We start from the raw sequence: 22,539 nt of genomic DNA, 5'->3' as shown, positions 1-22,539 counted from the left end.
CAGATCTCTGGGTCACCTCACTGGCTGAGGTGGGATCGGTGACTGGGGTACGGGACACACTGTGTAATACAGGGGAACAGCACCTTGGGGTTGCACCAGGCTTAGTATGGGATGTTTAGGGATGGAAGCAAGGGTTGGGAAAAGGAGGATTGAGATGGTTTGAGAAGGAGGAAGCAAGGAAAAGAGAGGGATAAGGGGATAAAGGCATCAGTCCCATGTTAACTAGCTGCTGATCAGTACGTGCATCTGGCCATGCCCTGAGCCTCATCAGTGCAGCCTGTCCCATCTTCTGAGTAAATCCCATTTCTCTTTTTCTGGGTGAGGGACTCTATTCTTTGCACAGATGTGTGCAGGGTGGTCTGAGCACAGCAACCAGAGTCAGAGCACCGGTCAGAAGGCCCGTGTGTCTGCGGGGAGCGAAGGTGCACAGCGTCAGTGCGTGATCACAAGGGAGTATCAAGCTGGACCAGCATGTGAGTAGGTCAAGTGGCCTGGGAGCCAGGGGGTGTCCGTGTGTGTCTGGCGCTCTGTGTGTCTCTCAGGGGCAGGCACCTGGAGAGACCAGGAGGCCCAGGCCAACTGTCAGAAAGACCATGGAACGTGGGGGTTTGACTGAGACCAATGTGTACACGCACATGTGCATTGGTGTGCACAAGGGGGATCTGGACCAGCAGCTGTGGGCCTTGGGGACACTCACGCTCAGATGTCAGTGACTGGGGAGACTGGGAACCAGGAGACAGCTGATGAGTAGACAGTGTCTAAGCCCAGCTACTGGTGCGATGCACACAGAATGCATGCAGGTATACATGTCCTGCTAGTGGACCTTTATCCTCAACAGCCAATGAGTAAGATGAATCAGCATTCTGTGAACAGATGAGAGCTTTTTCCAACCTTTTACCAAGTTCCTGTAATGTCACTCAAAGAGGTAATTAATACTATCACAAAAATGATACCTATAGCCCTACTACCTGCTCAGGAAAAGAAAATAGGAAGCTACCATATTGTAGAGTTCCAAACCAAGAGTAAACACAAAGGCAAACCTTGTGGCAGCTAACATTGCTACAGGTATATCAAGGAAATAAACAAAAAAAAAGTGGAAGGAAATACTAGGTACACTAAGTACAACACAATACCTGGCCTAAAGGTCTAAAGGCCTTCTAAAAGCGGGTTTTTTTTGTGCACATCATATACAGACACACCACAGCTAGTAGGAGAGCAGGCTGACCTACAAACTCATTTTTACCTTTTGACTTGTGTCTGCATTTATAAGGCTTTTTGCCTGATGGAAATAGAGCTAAATTTAAAAAAAAAAATATGTATAGAAAAAAAATTATTAAATATACATTTAAATTATCAGCTTCCCCCCTCCCCCAAATAAAGAAGAGAACAAGGTACAAAAAGTTGCAAATATGAATGTCTTTCAAACTGATAAGAAGTACCAAAACCTGAAAGAGACAGGATGATGATTTTGTAAGTCATTGTTAAGTATTACATCATTGATATTCAGAAATAGTAGAAATAATTAGGATAAAATCTTTACTGGCTTTTTGGGTTCAATCATAACTTTCACAGGAATATACAAAAAATGAATCAATATTTTACTAAAATGAATATTTTGAAATGCTATATACTAGCTTTGTAATATAATTGCAGAAATGAAACATTTCATTGAAGTAAAAAAAGAAAAGTTTCAGAATTCCAAATCATAATCGGTTTGGTCCTGATTTAGTTAAATGAAAACCTTGGAAGCTCAATATCCCACAGGATCAGAAATTAATGATCCTAATGAGATATGATAACAGACATGGAACTAATTTTGGGTGCTGCTCTTTACAAAAAGATTACAAAAGTGCCCAAACCCCATCTGATTCACATATGCTAAGATTTAGCATTAACTATGGCCATTTTTCATCACCAGAAGAGGCAGATAATCACCTACTTGCAGCTAAACTCACTTAACCTTGATGTCAGAACTTACGTACCTTACTGTGTAGGAATGCATTTTTATCAAAGCATCCAAGAAAACTCTAGCAAGGTCATTTGGGTACAAATACATCTCAATTTCTAGAAGAGGCTTAACATAAATTTCAAACCAGGATATCTTTCTCATTCCATTCTCATTCACCTGAAAACAGTAAAAATTTGAAAACCTAACAATTGCTTACTTGTTACCTGCCTCTTCTGACAATATTAAAATATAATGTTAACTGTTTTTTTGGATGCAAGAAGAAATAATCTGTTAAGTATAGCAACTTTTTCCTTTTTAGAAGATGACAACCTAGCCTGCTAGCACTTGGGACAAAACCACATCTACTGTTCTGGAGAACTCATTCCCTCCTATAGCAGCTATCCAAAAAGCTTATTCAAGAGCAGGCACCAATGTCTCTGAATCATATTGCAAGTGTGACAGATCTGGCATTCACTGTCCATACGTACTATGTTTCTTTCTATGCATGAGCTACAAAACATAAGAATCACATTTTCCTGCTAAGTACTTTTATTTCACAAAAAGATCATGCTTCACACTGGGATGTCCCATAGTCTATTACAATAGCAACCAGGTATTTACAGCCACAAAACACACATAGTTAATAAAACAAATTCTTCAAACTTTTTTCCTAGTAAGTTGCTCAATTAGCTGTTGAAAATATATGAAAAGCCTAGAACACACAATGTCACATACTAGCTAGTCATTCACATGCACTATTCATGCATCCTGGGTAGCAATGAACTCTCACAGGTTTTCCTCAGGTGTACTTCATTTTTCATTGTGTTACCTGACACTAAGGTAGCATAGCTATCTAATGGAGGAAAAAAAATCTTGATTAAATTAACATCTGCTCATTGAGAATTTCACTAAGGCCAATAACTAAGTCAGCACAAGGCTATATGGCAAAAGGATGGAATACGTTCCATGCAGTGTTTACATAAAAAGGATAAAAGTATGCTGACTTGTATAATCCCTTCTCACCTGCTAACTCAAGTTAATACAGAAAACCAGTAATAATCACTACGATCTTCTCAGGTATTCTTCTGAAAGCAAAAAGCTTCATTAAAAAGAGTGGAAGTGGGCTCAAGAGCTTTCTGCCCCACCTCCTGAATTTAAGGAAAACAAAATCTTCAAGTGACACAAAGCTGAAACTTCTTAAGAATAATACAGTAGGTCATGAGAAGAAAAAAAAAAAACATATTGAGAAAATAAAATTATACTATGATTAAGTTTTGTTGCCAAGTAGTCACATTACATTTCATTGGCACACAACACACTAGGAAGGCATTTAGTAACTGGTACTTAGTAGTTTTACCATTAATCACCACTTACCTGTTACCTGGGGTACATATGGAACTGACAATCTTTCCACACTGTATCCACTGCCTCCTAATGATTCTGCAATCTTGTTCGTCAGGAAAAATAAATTTTTTTCATGCTTCTCTAAGGATTTTGGAAGACTGTCGAAATATATATTCGAAGTTATTATCTACCAATAGAGATTTGTTTGCTAAGTACAATATTTTTCTAATGTCTGTAAGCAACCAAAAGGGTCAAAGGCAATGATTTGATGGAAATAAAACTTGCTCAGTTTTTTAGGAATGAATATACAGCCCAAAATTAGTGCTTTGAATACCACTGGAATATTTTAAACTACCTTAACACTTCTTGGTTGTCTGAAATATGTTCCTCACCTATTCTGCTACATCTTGAGAGAATATGGTCTTTGTTATATAGAAAACAACTGCAGAGTAATAGTATTTGCCATTTGCCAGCAATGTGCCCTTGTGGCAAAAAAGGCTCAGGGTTTCCTGGGCTGCATAAGGCGGAGTACTGCTATCAGGTTGAGGGAGGAAATCCTTCCCCTCTACTCAGCACTGTTAAGGCCACACCTGGAGCACTATGTCAGTGCTGGGCTCCCCAGGACAGGAGAGACATGGACTTATTTTAGAGAGTCAACAAAGGACCACTGAGGTGGAGTAAAGGACTGGAGCATGTCTCCAATTAAGAAAGACTGGGAGAGCTGGGATGGTTCAGCATGGAGAAAAGAAGGTGGATCTTATCAATTTGTATAACCAACTTAAGGGAGGGAGGGTGGAAAGACAATGGAGCCAGGTTCTTTTCAGTGGTGCCCAGTGGCAGCACCAGAAGCAATGGACACAGACTGAAACACAGGAAGTTCTGTTTGAACATCAGGAAACAGTTTTTTACTGTGAGGGCGACCAAACACTGTCACAGGTTGCCCAGAGAGGCTGTGGAGTGTCCATCCTGGAGATATTCCAAAGTCATCTGGATGTGGTTCCAAACCACCTGCTCTAGGTGATCCTGCTTCAGCACAAGGGTTGGACCAGATGATCAGCATCCCTGGAGGTATTTAAAAGATGTGTAGATGTGGTGCTTAGGGACATGGTTTAGTGGTGGGCTTGGCAGTGTTAGGTTAATGGTTGGACTCCATGATCTTAAAGGTCTTTCCCAAACTAAACAATTCTATGATTCTATGATCTCCAGAGGTCCCCTCCAACCTCACCCATTCTGTGATTCAGTGAAAACGCATTCTGCTGTGTTAATTTAACACTTACACCAAACACCATATTGTGCAGATATAAGTGCCTCTGACTACAATAAAAAAAGTCTGAAAACTACATTTTTTGCATATATGCATTTAATGCTTGCTTTTGTTCTGCCTATCCTTCACATTGTTAAACCTCTAAATTATTTTTCACATATGCACCATATTTCGATGATGTGCAATTTTTAATAGTAAAATAGGTACTTCACTGTTCACTAATTCACATCCTATATGTACTTACTTGCATTTGTCTTTAAAAATTGTTTCTGGTAGAAAATAAGATGCTTCCAGACTTCTAGTTTCAATGACCTGAAAAAAACCCAAACCAAATAGTACAAAAGTAGTTCCATAGCCATTTTCTCCAATGACCAAGTTGCTCAAAAGAGGTTCTACTGTAGCAGATTACCAATCCTTCACTAACATCTACCTCAGCATAAAAAAGGCTTTTAGAATGTCTTGTAACCAAAGTAAGATATTGTGGCACTCACCTTTTAGACTAAAAATCTGTTTCTCATGGTCTTGTGCATGTCAATACTGTTTTACCAAAGCCAGTGAGGCTGTAAAGTCTTATACCAGATGGGGATTTAGCCCATTATATATGGTACGATAAACAAAATAAAAATGCTATACCTTAAGAAAATTCTGTGCATAAAGAGTCAGCAAATAATGTCATCAGAGACCAAAGACAATGTTGGTGGACCCAATATAGGAGAACACCACCACAAGCCACTACTTGACAGAAGTAATTTATCCATTTTACAGTAGAATGTGTACTGTTCTACATGACTTAAATTACTTAATTATGTGTTACCTTGCTGACATGTTGACAAAAGGCAGGAACTGCAATCATCTGACTCAGAAAGTTTAGATACGCTGCAACTAATGCCATGACACCACAACGATTAAACATTGGCAGATTATCCTCATTGATGATGGCAATGTCCTGAAATATAAAAGATAGCATTATACTTCCCAAAGTTAACAGGATGTCCCAAATATATGGAAGTCAAATTTATGATCAGTAACACTAGCTGACATATGATGACTATCTGGTATTACTTAGCATTTAACACCTCTCATCATAAAATCCTAGTCTTTTAGCTTGTTCCCAAATTAGGTACATATCAATCTGAAGTTAGAGAGCTTGAAGGATTCAACCTCTATGAAGAGAAATAAATCTACTCAACTCAAACACTTGTTTCACAGAAAGAGAGTACAGGTTAATGACTGGTAGTAGTATCTTGTCCTTACCACCTGTTGATCATAACTTTTTTCAGGAAAATTAGAAACAGTAGTTTAATAACAAAAATCACTCTTGTGAGTCACAGATACAGTATCATAAAGGGAATTATTTAATGTTTATTAGCATTTCTATAATTATTCAGATTGTATTATTTTTGCTCTAGTAAAACTCCTAATATCATTTTCATCAAGTAAGGATTTGGTTCAGTGATGTATTTTAAAATTAAGAATGCATTCTGCATTTCAGAGGTTTCATAATGCAGGTGCACATTAGGCAATAAGGCTAATGGCAGAGAGTGAACCGCAAATACAGGACACAATTACATCAAATTTCCATGGCACATGCTAATACTATTTATTTGAATGCTTTAATTTCAACATACATAAACCTACTAAGTTATACAGTCTCACCAAAGACTGTATGCAAATATGAAATAATGTTTGATCCTGTAAAGGAAATCTTAAGGAATAAAGCCTGTCAACACACTGATAGAATTTTACTCTAAGGTAAGATTAAATAGCCTGGTTTGACAAATATTTCCAAACAATCAATTAACCAAAAGCTTTCTTCCAAGGTGAGGACAGTCCATATATTTTATACAGAACAGTGATGCAAGATCACAGGTTGTAAGAATATCTTGTCAATTTGCTAATGAATGTATCAGTGATTCTAAGGAATGTTCCAACAAATTTCCATATCTGCGACACTTCCTGAAAAGAACATGCTGTAGAAGTTTGTAACAAATCTGATTAGTTGAAACTTCCCTATTAGTAAGGGGTACGTACAAAGTGCACTTCCTTAATGGACTGATCAAATTTGGACTGAAAGATAAGATTTCCAATTTGAAGATCTATATGCAAACAAAAAAAGTTATCCACATCACCAATTAGAAGTGTAAGTTGTCAATCGATGAACACAATGCTGTTTCAGACTCATACCTGCAAAGCAATAGCTAATCGAATGAGGTCAATAACCACTTCTTCATTGGCTAATTCAATTGTGGTAAGAGCTAGAGATGTAAACAGTAGTTCAAAGTTTTTTTGGACATTGTCTTCTTCTTTACAGCCTAAGTAGATGTGTCTGTACAACTGCTGACCATGCTATAAAAGACAAAAAAGGGAAAATGTATATTAAAATCACAGAATAATTTAGGTTAGAAAGGATATTTAAAGGTCCTCTGGGCCAACTATCTACTCCAAGCAGGGCCAACTTTGATGTTAGATCATTTTAGACAGAGAATTATAAAAATTAGAAAAGCATAAAATACATGTATACACATACACAATCAAGTACATGATTAATCATGACAACTACTAGTTTACAAAAACAGCACTGTTCCATTTTATGTAGAAGCGTACAGATAGGGAAGATGATACAGAGAACTGCACATGAATACTGCACTGTGTGTCAGACACTGGTATTCATTTCCTGTTGAAATATGCAGAAAAAAAATTGCCTGTTTATGAAAAGGAGAAAACAAAAAGTAGATCTTGAAACATTCTCAAGAATGTTCATGTAACTGAGGAGCTTCATGGGTTATCCTTGTGAAAACATCAAATTTATTCATTAAGCAGAGAGTGTTTCAGAAGGCGAGTAGGACTCATTTACCAGTGTGCATAAAGAGGCTCTAGCTCTAGTGAAGAACACAGGTTATCTAATGAAAGACCCTCAAATTCAAAAGTGACTTTCATTTCCTGATAACACTCTGCTTAACCAAATCTTTGTAAAGAAACTACTATCTGAACACAAAAATCAAAACACAGAAGGGCAGGATAAGCAGCAGGTTTTGCATGCAACGCAACTCAGTTCCACCACAGCATTCTTAATCTGTAGAAGATACAGATCTGTATCAGTTGACACAGTTTATTTTCCAAGATCTGAGGACTGATGTTTTATCTCTGGAAGTACTAGCTCAGCTTTAGAAGGAGAAATAAAACATCTGTTCTTCAAGGAGGACATATTCACTGAAGAAATAATAACAATGTTGGCTTTTTTAGTACTTCTAAAATCAAATATAAAGTTGTTCAAATGTATGTTTGATGTAGAAAAGAGGGAAACAGTTATTAGCAAAACACAGAAGCTACTAAGAAATAAGCATAGTAAAGGTTAGCTGTTCAAAGACACAGTATATTTGGAAAATAAATGCAATGAAATGATTCATCACACTGATAAAGAATTGCACTTAGATATGAAAATAAATTATGTGGATTTTCTTGACACGTAGTATCTTTCTAGAAGATTGTGAAATGCAAGAAGTCTAGTATTTCCGTTTAAAGAAAGGATAAAAATAAACCTCCTGACTTTGAGAAAGTGGACTGCAATGAAAAGAGCTTTGTGCCTATGTCTGGTTTGATTCCACCTAGTTTTCAGTTTCAAAATTCCTAAGTTTGATACAGAATTACCTTAGGATCCTCATCTAACATCAAACAAGCCTAGACTGTCATGCAGATCTTACTGGAATTCTGGAGGTGCTTCACCCCTCTCCTTTGATTATGCAAGGAATCTAGGAAGAGTAGGCTGCCAACATACACATCTACACTAGGTGAATAACACTGGGTTTATGATATGCACCTGAAACAGTATCGCATAGATAATTACTGAATGACTTAATTTCCCAGGTTAATACATTTTTTTAGAAGACACTATAATCTTTTCTTGACCTGGTAAGAGTCTCTTTTCCTCTCCTGCCCTCTTTTTCAGATAAGCATTAACAATTCAAATATTTAGTTTGACAATTCAAATTTTCACCTAGCAAAATCAGTAAATACAACTTATCCAAAGTGTTTTAAATCCTAGATATTAATTTGATGAAGTAAAATTTAATTCACTTTTTAAAAAGATACATTAGTAATAATTGCCAATGTTGTAGCATTCTTTATATTTGTATTATTCCAGTATCAAACAGGTGTAAATATACCGCAAGCAGTATCAACTGTACTAACTTAGCAAGAACATTTACCTTGCAATGTTACTTGAAAACCTCACAACCCTAGTCTGCATATTATTGCACATGTACTAATTTTGCCTCTGGACAAGTTAAATTGCAGTCTTCTGATTTTTATAATTAGAATATTAAATTAAGTCAGCACTCTGAAGACACACATTTTTAATTCACAGGCTAATAGGAATCAAAAACAAAGCAGCATGGGATAGCTGTGAGAAATGAATATATTTTCTCAGGAAGATAACAATGATAAACATTCTAAAGCCTGCCTGAGACTACTACAGTAATTTGTATTTTTTTGTTTACAAACATACCAAACAGATAAAACAGTCAGGAATGACAGAGCACACCAACAACTATATGCATTTTTCTCAAATAGCAAATAAGGTGTTTATTGTAAAGAAGTGATTTCACTCCACATAAGCATCAGCTAAAAAACCTAAATCTGTTTTTCTTTAGAACGAAACATCCTCAGAAGTCAACTGACATAATATTCTGTAAAAACAATCTTGCAAGGAGGTGCCTTTTTTCTTCAAAGTTAACCTTCTTTGACATCTTTACCTAAAACATAAGACACAAGCCCTGTACCAAGGCTTTTAAAAAAGATTTTTAAATAAAAAATTACTTCAAAATACAACAAAATAAAAGCCATACAAATGAAAAACTACTACTGAGCATAAATGAAATGATGCACAGGGATCTAACTATAGGGAGGTCTTTTCAGAATCATGGTTTAGATATACACTGTTCTAATTTCATGCATACAAAAGTTTTCACTGAAGACATAAATGAAAATTTATTTATTCCATGGAACCAACTCTCAAGTATCTAGAACACCTCAACACTGAAATCACTGTAACTTTATTCAAAAATCACTTGACAATTCATCTTTGCAAGTTGTTCCAAAAGTTGTAGAAGAAAAGCAAAGCAACTGTTTCAGTTACTTTATTGTCTTTCTAATAGAAAAGGTAACTTTTTCATTCTATTACCTTTTTCATGAAACTCACGTCTTGCCTTGAAATTTTGTCTCGTTTTATCTTTAGATCAGAAACATCTGGTATTATTCTACAAAGCAAACAAAAATGTCATTTTAGCAAGAAGAAGTTGAAAGGGAAGAGGATGTGAAATATACGAACTATTCAAACAAATCTTGAAGCAATTTCCATTTTAAATATATCCATGTTTAACAATGACATTCAAATTTCAGTTGAAGAGGAAAAACCATAAACAGAATTATTATGACAACCACATATTTTTTTTCTTTCTACATAAAATACCATATACTGCCTTCCGCAGTTAAACCAGCAGATATTTGGAATGGTCATTTAAGGTATCATGCACTGAGGCTTACCTGTAAAACTCTTGCCATCAGTAAAGTACACTGAGCACTGTGCATTTATCAAATCAGTACATTAACATTTCATATTAGGAAAAATATTTAAAAATCAACAGTACTTATCATTCAGATATTAAACTAGAATTTCAAGTAGGCCAAAGCAAACAAAAAGAACTACCGTATCCCTCTGAGCTTTGCTCTGTTGTCATGCCGATCAATGAGATTATGCAGTATTTCCAAGACCAGCTGCCTTAGCTCAGAGTCTTCCATGAGTGAAGGAGACAGTAATGGGTCCAGAAATGGGGGAGGAAGCGCATTAGTTATTGTTGTTGCTTTGTATCCTGAAGTCACCTGTTCATTGTTGGAAGTAAAATTAATGTGTGTCATTATCGCATTGTAAGAATTACTTGCGAGTGTCACTCACTTTTTAGTGGGCTTGCTTTGGCATCTGAAAGGTGGATTCAAACTGAAATACTAGTTTTGAAAATTCATAATCTCATTACAAATTTGGAAATACTTTAATATTCATGTTCAAATGAACTCCCTTCACCTGTTTTAAAGTGGTATTTCTCAGGATCCTTCCTCTACCAACACACCCAAAAGAAAAAATAAAGGTATCATTTAAGAAATTTTTTTGAAGAATGGCCTATGACAAGTTGCAGGGCATAAAATGAAGATGGTAATAATTTCAATAGAGATTTTTCCATTTCAGGCTCTGAGCTGCTCATATATGGTACTGAGTAGGCTCACACAAAGAAAAAAAAAAGAGAAATCGGGGCTATATGTACATCTTAAACATTTATGGATACTACTCGATTGCAAAAAAGACAGTAGCAAACAATATTTATCAGTGTCTGAGTAATTCATTAAGCATAACACATTCACTTTCACATCTTTGTACCATGATGGAATTCTACTTCCATATTCTAAAAGAGGATCCAAACCAAAATTCAGCGTCAAGAATGTTAAATACCTTCCACATGCACAACTGGAACACCTTAAAGCATACTTACAGGCTACGCAGCACCTCAAATAATTAGAACAATTCTTAGCGACTGCAATGGAAATTTTTAGGACTGGTGAGATAAATATTGTCAGGAACAGTTTAGGTACAGCTGAGTCTATCTTTAATGAAGACAACGTGCAAAATAATCCTGAGGTCCTTTTTAACGTTTTTTTCTGTCCTTAAACTGCAACTGTGAATGTTCAGGTCTTCAGCAAGCCAGAATCTAGGATTTCATATTCTGACAAGCAAAAAATGGTTTAACTGATTTGCCTAACACCGCACACAAATTTCATGTCAAAGCAGGGACAGAAACTCATTTTCCAGGAAGGCATTTTTCTGCTTTAGTCATGAAATCATTCTTTATGCTATTTCCCCTACTTTTGTCACTAACCAGCTTTCAGTTTCTGCAACAAAATAGGCCAGGACTCTACAGGGAAGAGCCTCCTTTACTACCCATTTCTGATTCCTACCATCAGGATGTATTTCCAGAAATACTCGTTGATTTCATAGTTGAAAAATGTATTTGTGATAAAACAATTAATCATACCTTACAAGAAACTTGGGAAATACTAGGAAGGAAAGAACAATGGTGCCTGAGGCTCTAAGGGCTTGGAGATAGGCATCTATTTCTACAGTTTAAAAAATATTAGCCATTCTACTAATTACAGCTTTTCTGGTGCCAGAGACAAAAGTGATTTCACTTTGATGTTGCCAGCATTGCTGGCAGAACTAGTCAACTCAGCCTACTCTACGATGTTCTTTTGGATCTGCAGATCCTATTATAACTGATATTCACTGAAGTGCTCTAAGAGATGGAGGACTATTTCTTGAGCTGCTTGCAATGTAAGTTGGGAAAATTCTGTCACAATTTTACCCAGTAGAATAGCCCTATGTAATATGAAAGTATGTTTAAATTCATAATACAGAGTTCCAATACTGTTCTTATACATATAAACACATAAAGTGAAACATTGTGCGCTTATAATATACTGAACACAGAAGGCTTACCATAAGTAAAGATCTCAATAACATGATCTGAATCCTCCTAGTTCCCAAATCTCTACAATAAGAAACAAGTTGCAAATTAGTTTCTTTGCATATCTTCAAAATATTATTTCACTCCAGACATCATTCTAACAACCGCATTTTTGACAAGTGAATACAGCAGTCTTGGAAGGGATGCTGGCTGACCACAAATAAGGGGAAAATATCTCCAAATGAGGTGCAATAATTAACTGTTTTTGAAAGGAACATTTATAGGAAGGCTTAAAAAACGAAGCACATACTACTGACAAAACAGTAAATGATATCTGTGAAGCAGGTCTAAATCTTCCGGTTTCATTCAGAAATCTCTTTGTTTCTGAAATGTTCAACTGCTACATGCTTGACAATTTTCACAAGCACCAGTGCTCAGAATTTCTTCTAAATTAAAACATAATTGAGTCTTTAAGAAGACAGGGCTCTTCATGTTTAAGTCAGACCCCAAAACTTTGAGACTGAAGTTATCTGCAAAATTGGCAAGAAAAACTGAAAGAACCCTAGTTTTCAATTCACAGGAAGGTACAGAGACTACCACTTAATCTGTTCTTCATCTGTTCTCATTTTCCATCTGCTGGTACTAAAAGAAGTTAAATACCTATTGGCATACAGTCACATACGCACTGTTCTTGCAAGATCTTACAATAAAAGTGCACTTGGAATAAACGGCTTCATTCAAAGAGATTCCTTCTTTAAAGTAAAAAAGGTACAAACCCTTTTGTCCACCAAATAGCGTAAGGAAAGAGCAAGCCTCTTCACAAAAGTTGGCCCCCATGTAACAGTGGAAACTTCCACCTTCATGGGCTATAATCCTGGCTATATCCAGCTGGCACTATCATTCAAATGTCTTGTGTAGCAGAGAACAAATTTTCAGGTAAGTAATGAAAGACTGTATCAGCAGTCAGAAAGCTTACTTTATTCAGTTACATATGTGCATCATACTAACATACTACTCAGTCCCATGTTTACACAGAATCCCATAAAGGAAAATTCTATAGTTAAAAAAACCAAACAAATACCCCCATGCCAACTGGTAATCCGAGTACAGAATTCTAAATGGATTTCTATTTCAAATACCTTCTTAATGACTGATAATTGCCTGGCACAGACATTTCTATCTTCCATGGAATAGCGACCCATACTGCAGGGACACAATACTATATGAAAAGCTCCCAAGAAGCGAGCAGAAAGACAATGACTTCCGATGTAACCTAGCAGGGGACCAGGCATATGTAGTACAAAGTATTATGCACACCTGGAAAGAGTTGCAACCTTTTCAGTGACTTTCCCCTTACTGAGGAAAAGCAGTTTTGAAACATAATTATTCATGTTACAGGAAAAAGTATTATTTCAGCATATGGTGGCTTTTTAATTATGAGTTTATTCCAGGAGTCTGCCCACCTATAGCTGTTTCCTATTTCTAAATAAATCAGGAAAATCTAAACTGAAAGAAATTCACTGTAATTTCTGCAGTTTATTTCTTAATCTGAAGTCAGTTTATACAGAATGACCACAGCAAAACAACATTTGTAAATTATGCAGCTATTCGAAAAAATGTAGTCATGGTTGAATTTCCCTCATTCACAAAACACACATATAAGAAGTTATGGAATTAACCACCATTAAGTAGATAATTTCAGACACATTTGTACAGATTTAGAGAGAAGAAATGTTTTAGTGCAAAATAAATTGCATTCCAATCAGGTATTTTCTCTCAGTAATGTGTTTGGAGATTGATTTCATAGTGCTGACACTGCTTCTCTTGATTCTGCATAGTATTTAATAAGGTCCCTAATGAGTGAGAATTTGCATTTCACTTTTCTTAATGTTATTCAATTCATAAATGATCAGGATTCTAAAATCTAAATTTTTTATTAGAAATTAAAACCTGTAGGATATACAAACCCAAGGTGACTGGTATCCAGTGACTGTGAAGTTGTCCCCAAAACAGGTACTTTTCCCATAATGAACATCATAATCTCTGATCTCTGGTAATCCGGGAGATTGCTTCCAAAAAATCCTAAATAAAAATGGAATGAAATCACACAAGGAAAGAGATACACACAAGAAAAGCCTTATAAATACAAGGAATATATTTGCAAGGTCAAAATAGATGAAGAATAAAACTATGATTTGTTTTAGGGTGTAATACTCACATGTTCATTTCTGCTGAATGGCTTTATAGACTTTTCATGACATTCACTTTCTTCTTTAAAACCGAAAATTGTCTAATTTTATCCTCCTTTAAATATATCATTTTAAAGTTGAATACGTGACATCTGTTCATTTATAACTAGTAAGGAATTGGAAGTGTTTCTCATGGAACACAGTGGTGTTACCTTTGTCTGTTCTTAAATCATCATATTACAGGTGTGCGAGGAGAAATCTGAGATAATCAAGTATTATATGACTATTACTTTACTTTGAGACTGCTGAGGCGAGCTGCTCTGGTGCTGGCACAATCGGCAGCGGAGCACTCTAGTGCGGTGCACAGGGGAGTTCCCTGAACAGGGGGAACCTGAGGGGAGCGAAGAGACCTGCCAGGAGCCAGCAGCTCACACCACAGCGACTGAGGAGACCTGGGCAGGGCCAGGAGCAACAGCAGCCAAGCCCCCACACCTATAAGATCTGCCCCCAGGGAGCACCATGACCAGGGTGGGCAAACAGGGCGTGGTGCAGCAGTCTGCACAGAGGGGAGCAATGGCACCCACCCGGCAAAAGGCCGTGGCCTCTCTAAACTCTGCACCCGCCGCGCCTGAGGCAGCTTCGCAGCCAGAGCTCCGGTGGAACACGCTGCCACCCGGGTGCCAGGCTGCAGGGTGGGCCCTGCTCTTCTGCCAGCGCCGGCCGGCAGCAGTGAGCACAGCTGTGGGAGCTGCGCCCAGGGAGAGGAGCTCCTCCGCTTAGGGACAGAGCTCCGGGAGGGGGGCAGCAGGTTGAGGGGTATCAGGGAGAGCGAGAGGGAGACAGACTGCAGGAACTGCACCTGCCTTCCCTGGGACAGGCCTGTCAGGCCAACGGGACACACGATATGGAGGATTTCCCGTCCTCTCCCCACCTGGCAGAATGTGGTGACTTAAGGGATAGGGGACAATGGTAACAATTCCTGCCCAGCACAGCAGGCACGTCTCCTCCGTGATCGCCCCGTCTTCCCAGGTGTCCGTGTGTAATAGGTACGGGTCTGCAAGTGGAACCGAACAATGAGGAGGATGATGGTTCATCTAGGTTGGAGATGTTGCCAAGGTTAGGTCAGCCTATGCCCTGCATCAAAACCACTTCCATGAAGAAGAAAAGATGGATCATTGTCATAGGAGACTCTCTTCTGTGGGGAACAGAAAGCCCAACATGTCGACCAGACCCACTTCTTAGGGAAGTCTGCTGCCTCCCTGGGGTCCAGGTTAAAGATGTGGCGAGAAAAGTTCCTAAGCTGGTATGGCTCTCAGAAATGTACCCATTATTACTTTTTCATGTAGGCAGTGATGAAATTGCAGTTAAGAGAGACTTCAGGGGCTTGGGACAACTGTTTAAGGGATGAGGAGCACAAGTAGTGTTCTCCTCTATCCTTCCAGCCTGGTGTCACTGGCAGATCTTTGTGCTTCTTGATCATGAGTCAGTTTACAGGGCACCAGGCCTGCTGGTGACAGATGGGGTGCACCGGTCTCAAAGGGGGAAAAGGATCTTTGTGCAGGAGTTCGCAGGGCTCATCAAAAGAGCTTTAAACTAGATATGAAGGGGGAAAGGGATAAAACTAGGCTTGCTAGAGGTAAGCCAATGTTTGAGGGACAGTGTGCCAGCTCCACAATGTGCTGAGTACACTGGAGCTCCTTAGCAATGTCTCTATACTAATGCGCACAGCACAAGGAATAAACAAGAGGACCTAGAACCTTTGGTCCGGTCCCTGAGCTACAACAACACTGGCATAAGTGAAACCTGGTGGGATGAGTCCTGGGACTGGTGTGCCATGATGGATGGTTATAGGCTCTTCAGGAGGGACAGGCAGGGCAGGTGAGGCGGGGGGGTGCTGCTGTATGCAAGGGAGGCGTTGGATTCTATGGCGCTTACTGTTGGTGATGTGGTTGAGAGCCTCTGGGTAAGGATGAAAGGGAAAGCAAATGAAGCAGATGTTGTGGGAGTCTACTATCAACCACCCAGCCAGGACAATGACACCTTCTACAAGGAATTAAGGGATACCTCTAGATCAACTGCCCTTGTCTTATGGGTGATTTTAATTTGCCAGACATGAACTGGGAATATCATACAGAGGACACAAACAGGTCCAGGAAATTTCTGAGGCATGTTGAAGATAACTTCTTGGTGCAGGTACTAAGGGAGCTGACAAAGAAAGGTGCACTCCTAGATTTGTTGCTTGTAAACAGAGAGAGAGACTCATGGGTGAAGTGGTGATCGGTGGCTTTCTTGGTCACCGTGACCACAAAGTAGTTGAGTTTCAAACTGTCAGCGATAGGGAGAAAAACTGCCAGCAAAACTTTGATCCGGGATATGGGGAGAGCAGACTTTGGGCTGCTGAAGGAGCACGTTTTTGAAGGTATTGGGGTCCATGGATGCATCACTTTTTAAGAGCCATCTTTTGAGAACACAGAAGCAGGCAATTCCAAAGTGTTGGAAGTCAAGCAAGTGGGGGAGAAGGCCGGCTTGCTTAAGCAGGGATCTTCTTCTAGAACTTAGGCAGAAAAGGAAAGGGTATGGACATTGGAAGCAAGGACAAGTGACACAGAAGGACAACGGAGATGCTGTTCCCCATTGTAGGGAGAAAATTTGTGTGGCAAAAACTCAGAGTTCAAGTTGGCCAGCACTGTGAACGGACTTTTTAAATGTTAACAGCAAAAGGAGGATCAAAGATAACATTGGTCCATTACCTGACAAGGTCAGTCACCTCACAAATAGGGATGTAGATAAAACAGAGATGTTTAACATCTTCTCCAACTCGGCATTTAAGACCAATGAAGGGCCCTAGAAACCCCTGGAGCTGTGTGTTGGAAGACCACAGCTCGGGGGGATGATGAACTCCAGCTGACTCTGAACTTGTTCGAGACTTACTGCTCCAGCTGGATGTGCTTAAGTCTCTGGGGCCGATGGGATTCATCCCAGGGTACCGAAAGAGCTGGCCAATGTCATCGCAGGACCTCTCTCCGTTATTTTTCAATGGCCTTGAGAGCTTGGAGAGGTCCCAGTCGACTGGAAACTGGCAAATGTCCCAGCTTTCAAGAAGTGTAAGAAGGAAGCCCCTGGTAATTACAGCCCTGCAGTCTCACTTCAGTGCCTGGTGAAACTATTAATAAGGTTATCCTGGGAGTTACTGAAAACCACTTGAGACAACGCAGTCACTGGTCATACCCAGCATGGGTTCATGAGGGGAAAGTCCTGCTTAACCAACTTACTTTCCTGTTATGACAAGGTCACCCATCTAGCTGACCAAGCAAAGCCAGTGGATCTGGTGGGTTTGGATTTTAGCAAAGCTTTTGATATTGTCTCTCACAGTGTCCTTCTGGACAAACACCTGTCCAACACACAGCTAGGCAAGTCCGTAATACATTGGGTGAGCAACTGGCCGACAGGTCGGGTTCAAAGAGTTATAGTAAATGGGGTTACATCTGGCTGGGGCCCAGTCACCAGTGGGGTTCCCCAGGGCTCAACTTCAGAGCCACCGCTCATCAATGTTTTTATAGATGATCTAGATGCAGGAGTCAAATGTACATTAAGTTTACTGATGATAGTTAAAACTAGGAGCAGCTGTGGACTCCCTCGAGGGTAGAGAGGCCTTACAGAGAGATCTGGAGAGACTAAAGAACTGGGCAATCACCAACCATATGAAATTTAACAGAAGCAAGTGCCAGATTCTGCACCTGGGACAGGGTAACCCTGGTTATATGTACAAACTGGGGGACGAGAGGCTGGAGAGCAGCGCTGCAGAAAGAGATTGGGGGTTTTGTGTTGATGGCAAGTTGAATATGAGTCAACAGTGTGTCCTGGCAGTCAAAAGGGCCAACTGTGCCCTGGGGTGCATCAAGCACAGCACAGCCGGCCGGCCGAGGGAGGTGATTGTCTCACTCCACACTGCACTGGTGCGGCCCCACCTCGAGTACTGTGTGCAGTTTTGGGCGCCTCAGTATAAGAAGCACGTCAAACTATTAGAGTGTGTCCAGAGCAGGGTGACCAAGATGGTGAAAAGCCTCGAGGGCAAGATTTTGGAGGAGCAGCTGAGGTCACTTGGTTTGTTCAGCCTGGAGAAGAGAAGGATGAGGGGTGACCCCATCAGAGTCTACAATTTCCTCAAGGTGAGCAGTGGAGGGGGAGGTGCCCATCTCCTCTCCCTGGTGACCAGCGACAGGACATGAGAAAATGGGATGAAGCTGTGTCAGGGGAAGTTCAGACTGGACATTAGGAAAAGGTTCTTCATCAAGAGGATGCTTGGTCACTGGAACAGGCTCCCCAGGGAACTGGTCATGGCACCAAGCCTGTCAGAGTTCAAGGAGTGACAGGATGATACTCTTAGTCATATGGTTTAGTTTTAGGTAGTCCTGCGAGGAGCAGGGAGTTGGATTTGGTGATCCTGATGGGTTCCTTCCAACTATTATTCTACCCTATATTCTACCCTATTCTATTGCTGTGCAATAGTATAAATGTAACTTGGATAGAAAGAAGCTTTACTTCAAAAAACTGGATTGTGGGGTTGTTGGGATTTTTTGGGGGTGGGGGGATAACATTAACTTGGAGTTTTACTGTAATGGTGAGAAATAGTCTACTACATATTTGCTACTGCTCTAGAAAGCTTCAAAGTAAAGATAAGCAAAGGTACAGATTAGTGAACATTTAAGTTACGTTCCCCCTTACTCTTTAAGTAAAGGAATACACATCATGAATGCACTGCAATATATAATATCACTACCATAAAGAGAAAATCTGATAAAAGAGGAGAGGCTTTTATAATGAAATCTTTTACAGGAATTGTTGCTCTTATTTTCAGCATTGTGCTTAAAAGTACTTCACTTAAGTCATGGTAGCACAACTGGCCATTAGGTGTCATTGTTGCCAATATGTTTAACATTGAATTCTACAAATTCTCAAGTAATAGTTACTAAAATGTATTACTGCATATGATTGCTCGCAATATGATTTTCATTAAAGAACGAATATTAGTTATGTACCAAAGGTACAGAATGACATCTATATTTCAAGGGCCATGTAATAATATAACCAACGAATTTATTGTAAGTCCACCAGCATTTCTAATTTTCAGAGTTTCTTGGTTATCTGCTCAGTTAATGATTAAAAGAACAGTCTTTCAGAAGTCAAATACATAAAGTGAGCCTGAGATTTAGAGGCAAGTACAATCAGAGATACCACACTTGCCATTACTCCTTTTAATTCAAGCTGGTTTAATACCATCTCATTGAGGAAGTGGGAGAAGGGGAGGAATTTTAAGTGAGCCTACATTACTGGCATTACTCACCAATTGTTTGAATAATAGCATTCTGGACAATCCTCTCATCACTCTCCTTGGAGTTTGTGCTGAAAGTGGCACTTCCTGCTGAACTGCGCCTATCACCCAGCTCAAAGTCAACACTGATGCGCAAGTGCTTCAACAAGGTATTAAAAACCTCCAGAACTGTTGGGCCTGGAAACAACACATAACAATGACTGCACCTGTCAAGGGAGCAATGCCTTAAGAAAATTAAAACTGACCTTTTCAATCCCTTTTCAGGGGAAATCAGATCAAGCTGAAAAGAACAAGTGAAATCCACTGTTTGAAGGATATGGCCTAGGGATAAACTTTTGAAGTGTGCCTACATCTTGCTATTTTAGAAGTTAATCTGGAATCAGGAAATGCAATCGGGTATATATGCGTAATCCATTGCTATCAAGTTGTACAGGGTCTGGCTGGGATGGAGTTAGCTTTCTTCCTAGCAGCCTGGGTGGGGCTGTGCTTTGGACCTGTGACTATAATAGTGTTAACAACACACCAGTGCTTTGGCTGTTGCTGAACAGAGCTAGCAAGTGTCAAGGCTTTTTCTTTTTCCCACTCTGTCTCTATAGAGAGTAGGCTGGGGTGTGCAAGAAACTGGGAGGAGACACACCTTCTATCTACCTGCTCCCTGTCCTCTGGGAAAGGGGAATGAGCACACGGCTGTTGGCCAGAGTCAACCCACAATGCAAGTTTTACATAGAAAATATGAGTGGTTGCTGAAACAATGGATTAAACCGCAGGTACTTGCACCTGAATTTCAGTTACTGCAAAACGTGCAACTAAAATCCAGTCCTATACATTGGATCAAATAATGAGCTCTTTTCACAATAAGGTAAAAGACCTCACAAGTCTGTGCATGCAAGTGGGTCTTGTAGGAGGAGAAAGGACAGGCTCAAGCTGATGAAGCAAAGCAATAATGCTTCAGCAGGAGACAAAAGTAAAACAACAGCAGAGCACATGTGCATACACATTTTTGTAACTACTCTTATTTCAAGGAACTATGCTACCTTAAATGACATATGCACCTTCTTTCAGCTGCTTCACAGTTACTAAGGTAAAATTTCTCAAAGATCATTCTACTCTTGACTCCTGTATTAACACTCATCTGACAGCAGCTGAATCACAAAGCGACAGCGCTCTTGGCATTGTGTTGAGTCACACACAGTTCTCTCTGAGCCTGTGACTTCTTACCAAACAGGAATTCCTGCCTTTCACAAGGGTGTAAAAATACATCTACTCAATTTTTTCAATGCGAAGGATTATGAAACAGTCAAATGACAAAGTAAGAATGTTTAAACTGTAAACCAAGTAAGATTTCAAACATTTTATGGGCACAAAGGGGAAAAAATTAATAAATACAAAACCTTCTCAAAATACATACTTTCATTCAGTCTGAAAACAAAGCAAAAGTGAGCACCACCCCTCAAATCTATCCTTTGACCCGATGCCTTTAACTTACCTATTGATCCTTTAGCTGCTATTGCAACTGCTTCCAAAAGAACCTGAATAATACCAGCACGAACTCGTGGCGAGTCCCTTTTGCGAACATCAAGGTGCCCAAGGATTTCTTGTATTACATGATGGGAATATTGTGCCTATTAAAAAACAAACAAACAGAAAGAAAAGCTTAATCTATGACTTTAATAAGAATAAACTCATACACCATTCAGCTATAGTCACGACCATCTTCCTATTCTGTAATATTCTTACTCATAAATTTATCTAAATTTCAATCAATTCATGATTAAATATGGATTTAAAAAACCTACCACGACAGATGAAGCCACACAGGTCCATCTAGCCCAGTATACAAAAGCTTACAGTATTAAAATACCCAGAGTATCTGCAAGAACAGAGGAAGCGTGAAGTGGTACTTCCTTCAGCTAACTGCAGTTCAAGGACTTCAGCCAGTCTTACAAAAAAGCACCATTAATACAAACACTGAGAAAACTCAGCTTTCTTCCACAAATGTGGAATTTTACGACTTTATCTTCCAGGTGTCTGTTCTTTATGCAATCCAAGAATCGGACTTTGATCAGGTTTACAAGAGACTGTAGAGGTTGCTCATTAGTAGAAATCAATTAGTACAACACAGTTCCATGTGAAGTTGGTTTTTTGGGTTGTAAAAGCAGTACAGCTGGATTGGCACAGATAAATGACCAACTTAAGGGAGATTTATTTATGAAGCACAATGTCAAATAAGTATGGCTATCCTGCTCCCTGTTATGGAGTTTGCTGAAGGCCCCCCGCATTATCTTCCACTGAGAATTCCTTAATTATCTCTTTTTCTTCTACAAGTGTACAGTAACTGAAAATAGATCAGGTAACTTCTGATCATAAATCATGATTAGGTTATGATTTGAAATTTAAAGAATAAGACTAAGGAGTTATGGATAAATTTAAAGAATAAGACTAAGGAGTTATCGCTAGAGGTAAGAATTTAAACCTGTCTTATGTGCTTGAAACATGTATGTGAGGAAAAAAAACCCTGGAGCAAAGCCTACCTGGATGGAATACATGATGATTTTGAAGCAGGAAACAGCAAATTCATTGGGGTCCCATAGTCTATGATGGTCTAAATGCCTGTAACCAAAAATTAAGGGACCTGAAATAATGACATTCCACAGATATAATAAATGGCATCTTACAGTTTTCTCAAAATTCACCTCAAAGGGATTACTTCTTTACATAAAGCTTTTAAACAATGACTTATTAACTAGGTGAAAAAAACAGAATTTCAGAAAAACATTTGTCTTCAAAGATTAGGATGTGATCACAAAACATTTGGCTTTAACACAAATTCCTCATCTTCTAGTTTCAGGAATTTAAGGAACCTAGTTATACCAAGGATATACAGTTAAGAATATACTGTTTCCATAAAAAGTGCATGCATAAAACTGTCTGTCACATTATATGCTTATTTACAT

The 22,539-nt window shown here is 39.1% G+C and overlaps 1 protein-coding gene across 7 annotated transcripts in view; it reads right to left on the bottom strand.

Moving 5' to 3' along the window:
• The window catches only part of EFR3A (EFR3 homolog A), a 95,063-nt gene that overhangs the window by 11,694 nt on the left and 60,830 nt on the right, over positions 1-22,539 (bottom strand). For 6 of the 7 annotated variants that reach the window (XM_074888079.1, XM_074888097.1, XM_074888070.1 and 3 more), the window contains 12 exons: positions 22,117-22,195; positions 21,072-21,207; positions 19,598-19,762; positions 14,032-14,146; positions 12,097-12,148; positions 10,261-10,433; positions 9,736-9,811; positions 6,741-6,902; positions 5,371-5,502; positions 4,801-4,868; positions 3,323-3,450; positions 1,244-1,294 (listed from right to left, as the gene is read on the bottom strand). In XM_074888079.1, the coding sequence (XP_074744180.1) occupies positions 1,244-1,294; positions 3,323-3,450; positions 4,801-4,868; positions 5,371-5,502; positions 6,741-6,902; positions 9,736-9,811; positions 10,261-10,433; positions 12,097-12,148; positions 14,032-14,146; positions 19,598-19,762; positions 21,072-21,207; positions 22,117-22,195 (1,337 nt within the window). The remainder of the gene's footprint in view (positions 1-1,243; positions 1,295-3,322; positions 3,451-4,800; positions 4,869-5,370; positions 5,503-6,740; positions 6,903-9,735; positions 9,812-10,260; positions 10,434-12,096; positions 12,149-14,031; positions 14,147-19,597; positions 19,763-21,071; positions 21,208-22,116; positions 22,196-22,539) is intronic. The other variant, XM_074888088.1, reaches the window with a different exon arrangement.

This window comes from Strix uralensis, chromosome 1, assembly GCF_047716275.1.
Source record: "Strix uralensis isolate ZFMK-TIS-50842 chromosome 1, bStrUra1, whole genome shotgun sequence".
NCBI classification, from domain to species: Eukaryota; Metazoa; Chordata; class Aves; order Strigiformes; family Strigidae; genus Strix; species Strix uralensis.
Note: the sequence above shows the minus strand (reverse complement) of the source record. Positions and strands in the feature narration are given on the sequence as shown.